The following is a 14,741-nucleotide window of genomic DNA, read 5'->3' on the forward strand; positions in this document are numbered from 1 at the left end:
AAGTTCAATGTTCAACAATCCAAAATAATTTCAGGTTGCATACATACTTAAGTTCAACATTTCCATAACTTCAAAACAACAATCCAAAATAAGTTCAGTTTGCTAAAAAGTAAAAACAACATTTCCACAACCATATAAGTCTGTCTACGACAAGTCGACAAGAAATGAAATGCGATCATTGCAAACGAAAATGGATGGTTGCACAGCCTGCACTTGCAAGTTGCAATCCTAGTCCACAAATCTGCACTTTCCCCTCCAATAAGGCCATTGATTGGATAGCACAACCTCAACCTATGTGTATTACAAGTTTACAACCAGTTCAAAACAAATAGCAAGCAAATACATAAGAAGTTCATAACTACAGTTGAATTTGTGTAGATTGAATATTTTCAGTCCATTCATTTCCATACATTACATAGTAGCAATGAGAATTTGATATAGAAATGAATCCAAATTATGTTTCAACAAGGAAAACAAGATAAAGAAAGTTACCAACCTTCCATTTCTTAGCAAGGAGCAAAGGAACAAACTTCAAGGTTATAGGAGATTCTCAATTATGACTGCAACAGGCAAAAAAAAAAATTAACAAGAAGTAAGTACCAATACAAGAAAAGTAAGTACTATTAAAGAAAACAAAAAAGAAGAAAAACCTAAATAAGTACCTTCCGCATCTTCACCATCATCATCAGGTACATAATCACATAGAAGATCAAGAGCAATGTGCTTTTGTAAATAGCTTTGTGTACAGAGCAATGCCTCAACTTTCGTTGTAGACATAAAAGCTCTCCATGGAGCAAGCACGCGCTTCCCGGTGCTAAAAGCTGATTCAGAGGAAACTGAAGACACATGCATGGATAATATATCTCTTGCCATGTATGACAGTACCTTATACATGTTTGCATTAGCCTGCCACCAAGACAATATGTCAAAGTCATCATCCTGATCTACTTCACGCATTTTGCCATCCATCACATCTTTCAAGTACCTATCTAACTCCCTTGTTCTTGCTTCTTCAACACAACTTGGGTTGTCCCAATGTTGTCTCTTCATTGATTGAATTCTAGATTTCAAGCCTTGATATTGCGTGCTAACCGAACTGGCAACTACCGGAGCAGCACTAGATGACCCTTCCTCATGAGTTGAATACACTGACCTATAATCATCAAAGAGTTCCTGAAATTCTAATTTCACCTTTCTCATGATTCTTTGAACCTCCCACGAATTGTTCTCAAACAAACAGTTAAGAGTAAATTCTAGCCCCTTTAGTTTCTCCCTTGGATCCAACAGTTGAGCAAAAAACATAACATAATTCATTTTATCATACACACCCCAATACTTATTGTACTTGGAAAACATAAGATGAGACATACGTGCAATAAATGGATCTGAGGCTACATTTTCTCTAAATTCAATTAACTTTTCATGGATGAATACCAATTCCCATAAAAAAAGAATGAGTAGTGACTTGTGTAGATGCAGAAAAATTCACAGTTGCATCGAAGAATACCTTTAAACACTTCACAAGGCCTCTAGCATATTTCCAATATTCTGCATAAGGAGCATGAGTCTGTACTTTCTTCTTCTTCTTGCCCGTTATATCTACCTCTTCAACCTCTTCTTCCATATCCTCAACCTCTTCATCTTCTTCCATATCCTCAACCACTTCTTCCACGATATCATCACTAGATATAGTTTTCTCAATATCAGCATCACTTGGTAAAACAAATTCCTTGTTTTGCTCAAAAATAAACCTCTCTTGAAAGTTCTTATCAATCTGTGCTAACATTGCAAAAACTTTTTCATATCTTTGAGCAGCTTCTAACATCAAGTAAGTACTATTCCATCGTGTGTATACATCTAAAGTCAGTGTTTTATTGTAATATACCTTTGCTAGGGAAGCACATTGTTTAAACTTTTCATACCTAGAAGGAGAACCAAGAACATATTTTACAACTGACCTTATCCTTTTAACTGATTCATTAAAGAGTTGTACTGCATCTTTTATGACAAGAGCAAGAACATGGGCTGAACACCTTACCTGATAAAAAATAATAAAGAAAAATTAGTCATAAGATGCCTGTGAGGCTGTGACAAATTCACACACAATTCAGAACTATGTGTATAAAAGAAAACCACACATAAATTAAGAAGAATCAGAACTATGTCTAATTGTCTATAAGTAATACTAAGAATGGATTGATTGACAATGATAATATACCAATGCGAACAGTGTATATTGCCTGTGGGCATGTAATCATTGATCTTATATCACCAAAAGAAACAGTACATACTCAACAGTCAACACACATTACACTAAAGCAAGATCAAAAACAAATCATCTATGATTATTAATGAACATGTATTAATGATATGAAATGAGAATCTTACATGTAAATATTTAGCTCTGATTGTTGATCATGTCCAGCTAGTAACAACTTGCTTCAGATGATCCATAACTACTGTGTTGGCGCTGACATTGTCTAGAGTGACACCAAATATATCTTTTAGACCCCAATATTTCAAACAATCCACTAGCTTCTCACCGATTGCATTACCTGTGTGACCTTCAACTTGACAAAACATGAGTATTCTCTTCTGCAATTTCCAGTTCTGATCAATGTAGTGAGCGGTTACACAAATATAATTAAAATTATTTGGTGATGTCCATGTGTCAGTTGTCAAAGATACCCTCTTCTTAGATGTCAAGAAGTAAGTTTTTAGGTTATTCTTCTCTTCTACATACATCTTTAACATATCCCTATAAATTGTCATACGTCCTGGAACCTTGAACCTAGGCTGTGCCTCTTGCATCATTGCCACAAAGCCTGACCCTTCTACTTTTCTAAAAGGAATTTCATCTGTAATTATCCACTCACAAGACGCCTTCTTAACCTATCATAACTGTAAGTATGAGGAATAAGTTTACCATCCTGACATGGTTTTGGGGGTGGCATCAACAGAGATGGTTGTCCCTTTTCTTTCTTCCTGTTAGGATTCTTTAGACATCTATTCAAATGCTTTTGTAATCCAAAAGTGCCATTATTATCATCGTGAGCTTTGTATTTATGGTGGCAATGATGACATTCAGCCCACTCATCATCTATCCTAGTCATTTCCAACCAAACAGTTGATCTCACTTTGCCGTGCTTCTTTTTGCTATCACCAACTTCAAATGCTTCAGCTGTACTTGTTGGAGTTGCAGTTCAGATTCATTTGTGTGATATGCAGCTTGAGAGGATGATCCAACTTCTGTTTGTTGAGTTGTACTTGTAGTTGGAGTTGCATTTGTATTTGGAGTTGCATTTGATATGATCATCCAACAAAAAAAAAAGATGATATGATAATCAAACATAATTTTACATAACAAGCATCAAGTAAGTATAATTCATATGGTTTCAAAGAGTTGAACTTAACAATCATCTGAATATTATCAACATACAGACATACTGACATACAAACTCAATATTATCAACAAATCCAAGTTAGGAAATACCTCCAGTGAGACATACACATAGTGATACTGTCATACATACTCATACAAGAAAGATACAACTAATTGCAAAATCATTCATAGAATCACAATTATCACTTATCACACAGTAGTACAGAGTACAATCAATCTATGTATTCATTATAACATATTAACATGTATTGTTCAATCAATCTGAATTCTCAAACCCTAAATCGATCTCAAACTCTCAATCAATGTCAAACCCTAAATCATTCACATCAACAAGGTTAATCTCATAAGATAGATTGCTCAATCATAAGAACAAGAATAAGTAAAGACTGTAAAGTACCTTGGAAACAAAAAGGTTTAGATTGAATCTGATAGACGAAGAAGAAATTGGTATCCTTGGCAGTCACCACTTAACCTGCGTGAGTATAAACACTAGGGTTAGTTGATTAATCAAGCGATAGCTACTTCAAATTGGTTACAACTTAGGGTTTCTTTTTGTTGAAACAGAAAGGAAATCGAAAATATTACCTGATTGATTGATAGCTACTAACTAGTAAGACTTGAATCACTTGATGATGATCGTGAATTGGTGATTTCCTGATTGATTGGTGAGGGTAGCCGTAGTTACTCAGAGATGAAGAGGCTGCTCTTCATAGCTTCAGAGAGAAAAAAACGAAGAAGAAATAAAACTAAGAGTGAGAGAGTTACTCAGAGTTAGCGATTAGTATTAGGGTTATCTATATTGGACGGATAGGATTAAAACTAGTTAGGATCTTAACGGATGAAATTAAATGGTACATATGGGCCGGTTCCTACCGGTACTCCCCTTAGAACTGGTGTCTGTACCGGTATAGACCGGTTCTCAACTTCCAGTACCGGTGTCTGTACCGGCTAGACCGGTTCCGGTCCGGTACCGGTTCGGTATTTCCGGTTCCACTCCGGTCCAGGTCCTCCCAACCGGTTCTTGTGCATCCCTAGTTAAAATAGATAATGGATCTTGAACCGTAAAAGACTTTTTCAAAGTTCTTCTAGGGTTTGGATGTCCATTGGTCTATTTATATTCATTTGTTATCAAGATGCCCTTCATTTCTCTTATCTTTGAAAGATACAGTTTCATGGCTCCTGTAACTAGAGGTACCATAAAAAGGGATGCAGTTGAAGCAGTTAATGTGTATCTTTGTGAATGAATCATTTCCTCAAGGAAGAATAAGGAAAGATATACAAATGATGTAGAATGTTCTTCCTCTAACTGCCTCTTGCCTGTTTGTCATTTTGATAATAACTTTAGAGGTATGGTGAAGGATTTCATCAACAAAAGAAATGATTTAAAATCTCAAATCATCTTATCTTTAGAAAAGATAGCTCACTATGAACGTATGTTGTCTCTAACAAAGAACACCTTGTGTGGACCAAAAACAGAACTTAGTGAGTTAACTGATATTTCTAAAGATTTAGAGGAATTGAACGATCCTATAATCAATGGGTTTTTCAATAATGAGAAGGAATTCTCAGTAGATGCTCTGAGAAAGCTCTACAATGTCTAGGAAACTTCTTATAAGAATTTATTCTTGTGTTTTAAGAAGGATAACTAGGGTTTGGAATAGCAATTATTATGAGTAACACATAGCTATTGCCAACGTTTTTCATCTTGCAGTGTTTTTAGATTTATTTATTTAAATTCTAAAGTTTATTTGGAAGATGATTTTGCAGTATCAATCTTTATTGGTTTTATATATTGCAAAAATTTGTTATGGGATATGTTTGTTTACGTCCTTGAACTATGATTGTCCCATATATATCAAAAGTTAAGCCTATTATGTCACTATGCAAATATTGATGGAAGATAGGATGAACTTTTGATCGCAAAGATTAAGTCTATGATATGTCTTTATGCAAATATTGATGAAAAACAGAATGGATCTTTGTGTATTCTGCGGTATTGGTCTTTCCCTGATCCACTTCTATGTGAAAGTATTGTGTGGACCCGTAAGTTCTCTTATGTTGAGTATTTCTTATTAAATTAATCATGGGTTCTCTTGTGGTTAATTTAATTGAGATTTCTGGATACAAATTCATATTTCATGTAATTTGTTAATGTCCAAAGAAATCCTTCTATTCTTGTAAATGTAAGGTCGCTCTTGTTGTTCTTTCGGGAATGACATTTTATGGGGGAGAGTTCTTAATTGAACTTGTGTTTAATTGCCAAATCTTTGTGGGGAGTGCTGCTGTGGAATATTGTAGGAGTTTTCTTGTATCTTTATTAACTCCTTGATGAATGCATTTAGTTTCGACTATATGATTGCATCTAAACAAAGTTGATATGTTCTCTTTTAGTCATGAAGTATCTCTATGAGAATTTCATTATGATCCCACTAGTTTTCGTACCTTTGCCAATTTATATTGACAAAAAGGGGGAGAATTAATGTGTAGTTCACACTAAAAATACATTTGGTTTACGGATCATTATGTAAGCGGGGTGGTTTTCATGTGAAATGAAGTATTGACTAAGGGGAAGTGATACATATCACCATAGTATTGTTGTCAAAGTTGTGATACAATTGGACTTTGATGTTGTGTAATAACGCTATGACACTGTATAACAAAGATTCAGAGCTAGTGTTGTCTCATTGTTATAGCTATGGATCTTCAACAACTATGATGCTGAGTTCAACACGTTCAGAATCACTAGAGTACTTGGAAGTGACGAAGATTTCGAGTAATGTTGAAGAACCGAGGAAATCAAGCATTAGGATGAGAAGCTACAAAGTTTATTTATTTTGTAATCCATATGTATTGATAGTTTTGTCACTAAAATTGATAAATGGGGAGATTGTTAGATCACTGCTCGGTCGAACTCGCAAGCATTTCTATCTCAAGCTTGTTTGTCAAGTTTAGTTGTCGAAACTATAAGTACTGATTTCTAATCTACTTATAGCTAAGTCTCGGATTAGGAAAGTAAGTGTAGTTGAGCATTAGACATCACGACGTTCATCAATTGAAGACGAAAAACTACTAAAGGGAGCTTGTGGAACTTCATCAACAAAGGGTATGTGGAGACTTGAACTCATCTATCACTCAAAAGTCTATCTAGTTTATCTCCTATTTGAGACAAAAGTATTATAGCTATATAGACTTCGATTATACACATTTGATATTTCGAGCTGAGTTTAAATCACTTACATATTTCTCGAAATATTTGTTGGTAGATTTCGCTTTAACCAAGTTCATCTTATATTCTTGACGAAAGTCAAAAGATGATCATGTGAAAATCGTCTGGTAACATCTTACATGATTCGTGTGAGACAGTCATCTGATGTAGACTCAGAATGTTTCGTATTGATCATTCAATCACTTGAAAATTGCTCTGAAGCTAATAGTTTGTGTGAGACATCTATTTTCGTCTTCTAAGAATGTTTCAATGATTGAAATGGGAGTTTAGAACAAATAACCATGATTGGATATAGCACAGTATGCGTACTTGTATGCTAACTGCTGCATGTTATTCCAAGTCCGGGAACCATTGTATGCATACCCGTATACGTACTGGTTGGTTAATGAAAGTCCCGGAACTTAGTATGCATACCGGTATGCATACTTGCGTGAGTTTCAAGTTCCGGAAATTCAACTGAGTTTGGAGGTATGCATACCCGTCCGCATACTGGAAAACCCAAACTTGGTCCGACCACTTAGGTATGCCTACCCGTTTGCATACTTGAGTAGTTTATGTTCTAAAATCAGTTTGTTGATGAAATAATACATTTATATAATAAGGAATGCAATCTTTTTCAAACCGTGGCTATAATGTTCATGAATTGATTCGAGTGAATTAAAATCGACGTTGCTTCAATTGTGCCTTGTATACTTCTATGAGAATATATAAACAATTGAACAACTTTAGAACTAGTTTCATTTGAGTCATTAATTTCATTTGAGTCATTAATTTCATTTGAGTCAGTTGAACTAGTTATGGTTAAGATGAATATGGTTGATATATGAAAGTGATCATATGGATAACTTCGGTTAACTATTAATTGTTGAGCCAAGAAGGTGCACAAGTTTAGGTATGGTTAATCATATCTAAGTGAAGTCACTTCATTTGTGTGTAACAAGCTAAGTTTGATATAACAGTTGAAAAATATTAGCTTGAGTATAATAAGGTTTTCATCTTACGGTGAATATTGAATGCTTTGTTACCAACGTAGCATTGATTGCAAACCCTAATTTGAAGACTATATAAGGGAAAACTCTAGCAACTGGGAGACCTAATCCCCAGACCTCCTGTGTGATACTAGTTGCGACTAGAGTCGATTCTCCTTTAACCTTAGATTTTTCCAAAACCATGTAGGTTAACGACTTGAAGACTTCATTGGGATTGTGAAGCAAAACCCAACTATTTTCTCTGTAGTTGCATGTTCTGATCTTGCTGTTTTCTATCGTATTGAGTACTATCTTCTCTAGTATTTTCTCGAGATTTAATATCCGATAGGCAAAATAAAAAGTAGTCACAAACATATTCGTCTCATCGTTTATTATTCCACAATATCTTTTTTCGCTACCATACGATTATGATTACTGTGAGGTGATTGATATTACTAGTATGTTCTTCGGGAATATAAGTCCGGTGTATCAATTGGTTAATGTTCACCTTGATTTATCAAAAGACGGAACAAAACTCATAGGTATTTTTATGGGAGACAGATGTATCTATTCAATAGACTTTTCTGTGTGAGACAAATTGATTTATCAAGTCTTCGACTTTGGGCCGTAGCAACTCTTAGTTTTGGGTGAGATCAGCTAAGAAAATCAAGTGCGCAGAATCCGGCGTGGTTCAAGAGGCGTAAAGAACGCAACTGTACCTTGATCAGTGTGAGATTGGTTAGGGCTTAACTACATTCCAGTCTGAAGTTAACTTGGAGTAGGCTAGTGTCTGTAGCAGCTTAATACAATGTGGTATTCAAATCTGGACTAGGTCCCGGGGTTTTTCTGCATTTGCGGTTTCCTCGTTAACAAAATTTCTGGTGTCTGTGTTATTTCTTTTCCGCATTATTTTTTTTTATATAATTGAAATATCACAGGTTGTGCGTAACTTCAATCAATTTTGAATCCAACCTTTGGTTGTTGATTATATTTATTGACACTTGGATATTGGTTTTTGATACCGTCCAAGTTATTTCTTATATTCAATCGGGCTCGCAAATTCCTATTTGTTTGATTGCAGATTGAATTGAGAAATAGATATATCTCTTGGATATACTTTTCTTAAGATTGAGTCTGACTGTCTAGTTGATTCTCTTGAAAGTATATTTGAGTTAGTCCACACAGATTGCTAAGCGAAATATTGGGTATGGTTGTTAGACCCCCGTTTTTCACCAACAATTACTGCTTCATATTCAGGTTCATTATTCGACACACTAAATCCTAATCTGGTTTCTTTCTCGAAAAAAAGACCCATCAGTAAATACGATCCAAATTGTCTTAGGCGGTCAACCTCCATTATGGACTCTCCCCCAGTCTGATTCTTGGTGGACCACGTAGGTTTGTGCGCGATAATTCTTCTTCTTCGGTAACTGTTTATATGCCGTACACAGGAAAATCTGCTAACAGTGCAGCTAGAGCATGTCCTTTTTTAACAGTCCTGCTTTCGTACTTGATTTCATATGAACCCAGAAAATTTTACCAGATTTCCAATCATCTTGAATCATCAGTGCGTTCTAAGAGTCTCTTTAATGGATATCCGGAGTATACTATGATATGTCTCCCTTGGAAAAGAGGCTTGAGGCGCATGAAGTTAATGCAAGTGCTATCTTTTCAATTTTGGTGTACCGTGTTTCCGCCCCCGTCAAATATCTACTGACGAAGTAAACAAGTTTCTTATGTGGATCAGTAACGAATAACATTGGACTTACAGCGCATTCTGTCGTAGCTAGATAAACTCCGATGGGTTGTCCAGTTTTTGGACTCACCAATACTAGGGGAGTAGAAAAATATTTCTTGAATCTGTTGAAAGCTTCTTCACACTCATCTGTCCACCCAAAGTTCACCGCTTTTTTCAGGACATCTAAGAAGGGTTTGAATCGATCCGACGAGTGTGAGATGAAACGGTTCAAATATGCTAATGTTAGAGCATAGCTCGGTCGTCCTCGCATGCGTTGCTATATCAAGCATGTTTGTCAATGTTAGTGATCAAAACTATAAGTCTTGATTTCTAGTCTATTATAGCTAAGTCTCGGACTAGGATAGAAAAGCGTAGTTGAGCTCAAGGACTTCATGGAGGTTCATCATACAACGACGAAGATCTACTCAAGGAACCGTGGAACTTCATCAACAAAAAGGTATGTGGAGACTTGAACTTATCTATCACTCAAAAGTCTATCTATTATATCTCCTACTTCTTATGAGATAAAATGTCGTATGCTATATAGACTAGATCATACACATTTGACATTTCGAGCTGAGTATTCACTACTTATCTTTTTCTCGAAATCGTGTGTTGGTAAAGCGTTTCGCTTTGATCAAGTTTATCTTTACCGAGTGACGAAAGTCATGAAAAGTTTCAATTACTTTGAGAATGTCTCAATGATTGGAATGAGAGTTTAAATTACATAACCATGTATTCCTTAATCTGAAGTTTTCGAACTTTGTTGATTGAAAGAAACCGGAGGAATTGGCTTTGCCAAGTCCGCGAACCCAGTTTGCGAACTCAGTCCGCGACTTGTCGGAAGTTCTTGTACCGAGAATTTCTGCTGGGATTCCAAATTCGTTCGTGAAGTTCAAGTCCGCGAACTCAGTCCGCGAACCTATTCCGCGAACTGGCGGAAGTCTCTTTGCTGAGATTTTCTGCTGAGTTTGGAAAACTCTGTCGGTTGCCTCAAGTCTGAGAACTTTTTTGTGAGCTTAAGTGGTTATGATCTAAAGATGTGCTCTGAAAATGAAACTTAAATTAGTAAGGAATGCTTTATGCAAACCGTGGCTATAAAGTTCATGAGCCGATTCAATCGAATCGAACCATCTTTGTTTCAATTGTGTCTTGTGTAGTTACATAAGATCTCATAGCATATTGAACAACTCTCTAACTAGTTCATTTGAGTCGATTGAACTAGTTATGGTGAAGAAGAACTAGGTTAATATGAATTGCTCATATGGTTAACCTTTTTGGGTTAATATGTTGAACCAACATACACGTTCACATTTGGGCATGGTTTTCACAAACCCAGTAAACGTCTACCCAAGTGTGTGTGACAAACTAAGTTTTCGATCTAAAGGTTGAGAAATATTAGCTTGAATCTAAATCAGGTTTTCATTCTGAATATGGATTGATTTGTAACTAAGGAAAAACCCTGATTTGAAGGCTATATAAAGGAGACATCTAGCATTGTGCAAAATTAATCCCCACACGTCTGTGTGATACTAGTGCGCTCGCTAGAATCGATTCTCCTTTAACCTTTGGTTTTCTTCTCTAAAACCAGGTTAACAATTTAAAGACTTCATTGGAATTGTGAATCCAGACCGATACTACTTTTATCGTAGTTGTGTGATCTGATCTTGTATCTTCTATCGTACGAGTACAATCTATTGATTGGCTTGAGATCGTGAGAGTTCTCCGATAGCCAAGATAAAGAAGTCACAAACATCTTCGTCTCACTGTTTGTGATTCCTCGACAAACTGCTTGTGTAGTCAAGAAGGATTGTTAAGAGGTGATTGATTAATATAGGATGTTCTTCGGGAATATAAGACCGGATTATCAATTGGTTCATGTTCACCTTGATTTTATATTTTAAGACGGAACAAAAACCTAGGGTTTTTTTGTGGAGACAGATTTATCCTTTGATAGACTTTTCTGTGTGAGACAGATTTGTTTATTATCAAGTCTGCGATTTTGGGTTGCAGCAACTCTTAGTTATGGGTGAGATCAGCTAAGGGAATCAAGTGTGTAGTATCCTACTGGGATCAGAGGCGTAGGAGTACAACTGTACCTTGAATTAGTGGGAGACTGATTGGGGTTCAAGTATAGTCCAGTCCGAAGTTAGCTTGTAGTAGGCTAGTGTCTGTAGCGGCTTAATACAGTGTGTATTCAATCTGGACTAGGTCCCGGGGTTTTTCTGCATTTGCGGTTTCCTCGTTAACAAAACTTCTGGTGTTTGTGTTATTTCTTTTCCGCATTATATTTTATATAATTGAAATAATACAGGTTGTGCGTTAAGATCATCAATTAGAAATCCAACCTTTGGTTGTTGATTGATATTGATTGATCCTTGGATATTGGTCTTAGGTACGTCCAAGTTATTCCTTGTGTTTGATTAAAGACTCGTTATTGTTTTAGCTTGAGTAAATAAAAACAAGTGAGAGATATTGACTCCTTGAGATACTTTAATATAGATTGAGTCTGACTGTCTAGTTGATTCTCTAGCAAAGTATTTCGGAGTTAGTCCATACATATTTCTAAGCGAAATATTGGGTGGTGTTGTTAGACCCCCGCTTTTCAACTAATCGCCCTGTCAGTTTCTGGACCTCCTTCTTCGTCCTCAGGGACGGCATATCTCCGATGACTCTGATATTTCCTGATTCGCTTTGATCCCTTTATGGGTCATCAAGTATCCAAAGAACTTTCCCACGGATAACCCGAAAGAACACTTTGCTGGATTGAGCTTCATCCGATATCGCTTCAAAATATCGAATGTGTTTTGTAGATTGTGAAAATGAGACTCATTTTGCTCAGATTTTACTACCAGATCGTCGATATAAACCTTCACCGTCTTCCCAATTAGGTCTTTGAACATGTCTTCTACTAAATGTTGGTAGGTTACTCCTGCATTCTTCAGCCAGAACGACATCACGGTATAATAGTAGACTCCCCTGTCAGTCACAAAGGCAGTATGCTCCCGATCCTCTTCGAACAAAGTTATTTTATTATAACCTGAAAAACCGTCCATCAATGACAGTCTTTCGTATCTGCGGGTTACATCCACCAAATCTCTTATCCGCGGAAGTGGGTACGGATCACATGGGCATGCTTTATTCAAATCAGTAAAATCGACACAGACACGAATTTTCCCATTCTTCTTTGGAACATGCATGGCATTAGACTGCCAGCGAGGATACTGGAGTGGTCGAATGAATCCAGTGAGGATACTGGACATGTTTATACTCACCCATCTGATGCGAGCTTCATCATAAATCCAAAAAACTTCACCTGTTTCTTTAGTAATGTATGTATGGGTGTCATAAAAGGTTTGAATCTCAGCATGCTCGGATCCAGATTTCCGTTTCTGTTTTAAGAATGAAATAAAATACAAGTAAGAACCTGATTAAGTAAGTTGATTTTGCAACAAAAATAGATTGAACATTAGATAATCACTTTTCAAATTATTCACCAGTTGCTTCTAGTAAGGTCCTCTTATCTCGTGACCTTCTCTTTTATGGTAAAGTTGACGACATTCGGTGTTGGGACTTTTTGAACCATATAATAAGGCACATGTACATTGGGTTATGACAATGTCAGCCTATGGTTATTTGAAGTATGTTAATTAGAAATAATGTAGCTTGTTTTCTTTATGTAGACGGAGGTTCAAAGCCGGAGACTTCAATTGTTATTGGTGCTGATTAGATGGGAGGTAGTATTTTTGAATTTCATATTTCAAGATCAAAAGTTAGGTTTAGTACGCCTATTCATGTTTGATCAAGTGGCAGGTTTGTTACAAACTACAATGGGTAATGATCATGTGTCTCGCGTGTAATGTACACGTCTTATGTTGTCTGTTAGTATTAGTTAGCACTCGTGCGTGTATCTTGTGTAATAAGTATGCTAAGTCATTTGTTAACTATATTATTAATGTAAGTAGAGGTTAAGATCGAAACCCTAATATTGCTTTGTATGCCTGCTGCATGGTAAGAAGAAGAGAAACAAACTTGTTAACTCACAAAAATGTCAGCTCCTTTGAGAAAAATTTGTTCCGAATTCAGACGTTTAGGTACGAAGTTCATCTCAGCAAGGAATTCCTCGTCCATGGTTGATGGAGCAGAGAAGGTTCCTAAAGGAATTAAGAAGAATATTATTAAGTCGGCGGTGGTTGGTGGAACTTTGAGTCTGAGTTTTGGTAGTTTGGATAGTTACATGGTGTATGGAAAGGAATCAGTAACATATGTTCAATGGAAGCGTATAAAGAAATGGTAAAAGAGGATTCTCATCATTGTTGATAGATAAATACAGACAGGGATGACTTTATATACAGACACAAGACATGACATACATCTCATTACAGCCGTGTCAGAGATAGACAAAGTGTAAAACTATAACTAACTGTTAGATATAACAGAATATTACAGATGCAAAACTAACTACCATTAGTACTGTTATTAGCCCCCCGCAAGTTGAACTGGTAGACGAATGAACACTCAACTTTTCACGCAGGAAGTCAAATATGGATGAAGTATGGCCCTTGATGAATATATCGGCAACCTGTGAGCTAGTAGAGATATAATAAAGTTTGATGGACTTCGAATGAACCAACTCTGTGATGAAATGAAAATCAACAACAACATGCTTCATGCGACTATGATTTACTGGGTTTGAGGCTAGAGAGATAGACCCAATGTTGTTGGAATTAGTGGAAGAAATATACGTAGATCCTTAAGAAGTTGACATACCCATAGAACTTTAGCAGTTGTTTGTGCAACTGACCTGTATTCGTCATCAGTGGAAGATCTTGATACAATGGCTTGGTTTTTCGAACTCCAAGTAATTGGATTTGTTCCAAAAAATATGCAAAAACCACCCATGCTACGTCTGTCATCAGGGTTTCCAGACCAATCAACATCAGAATATGCATTGATGGCAACAAACCCTTTCTGCATAACTATGCCATAATCCAAAGTAGACTTCAAGTATCTAAGTATTATTTTAGCAGCAGTGAGATGTATGTCAGTTGGTGTTTGCATGTGTTGGCAGACCTGATTCACAGAATAAGCAATTTCTGGCATGGTCCAAGTAACATATATTGTAGAGCACCTACTAAGGATCTGTACTCAGTAGGATCTGTGAGAGGAATGCTATCATTCTTGCTCATTTTAACATCACCAATAACAAGAGTAGAACAAGGTTTGGCCCCTAACATGTTGGTTTTATGAAGTAAATCAAGAATGTACTTTGTTTGATTAAGAAAAATACCAGTGGCATTCCTCTTCACTTCCAAACCAAGAAAATAACGAACTTCTCCCATGTCCTTGATAGGAAAATGTTGTTTGATGTTAGATATCACAGCATTGCAGAAAAGCTCAGAAGAT

The 14,741-nt window shown here is 36.3% G+C and overlaps 1 protein-coding gene across 1 annotated transcript; it reads right to left on the reverse strand.

Annotated features, from left to right (window-relative positions):
* Positions 1–537: 537 nt before the first annotated feature.
* LOC113296192 (zinc finger BED domain-containing protein RICESLEEPER 2-like) lies at positions 538–3,113 on the reverse strand. Its single transcript, XM_026544518.1, has 6 exons — positions 2,927–3,113; positions 2,476–2,858; positions 1,886–2,038; positions 1,661–1,774; positions 702–1,416; positions 538–560 (listed from the first exon to the last, which is right to left on the reverse strand). Exons 1-6 carry the CDS (start codon positions 3,111–3,113, stop codon positions 538–540), a joined length of 1,575 nt encoding a protein of 524 aa, XP_026400303.1.
* Between the last annotated feature and the right edge of the window lie 11,628 nt (positions 3,114–14,741).

This window comes from Papaver somniferum, chromosome 7 (assembly GCF_003573695.1).
Source record: "Papaver somniferum cultivar HN1 chromosome 7, ASM357369v1, whole genome shotgun sequence".
NCBI classification, from domain to species: Eukaryota; Viridiplantae; Streptophyta; class Magnoliopsida; order Ranunculales; family Papaveraceae; genus Papaver; species Papaver somniferum.

Coding starts and splice junctions, on each gene's coding strand:
- LOC113296192 (XM_026544518.1), bottom strand. CDS start 3,113: ATGACTAGGATAGATGATGAGTGGGCTGAATGTCATCATTGCCACCAT. Junction 2,859..2,926: donor CCCAAAACCATGTCAGGATG/GTAAACTTATTC, acceptor GGATAATTACAG/ATGAAATTCCTTTTAGAAAA. Junction 1,417..1,660: donor ATGATATCGTGGAAGAAGTG/GTTGAGGATATG, acceptor ATCCATGAAAAG/TTAATTGAATTTAGAGAAAA.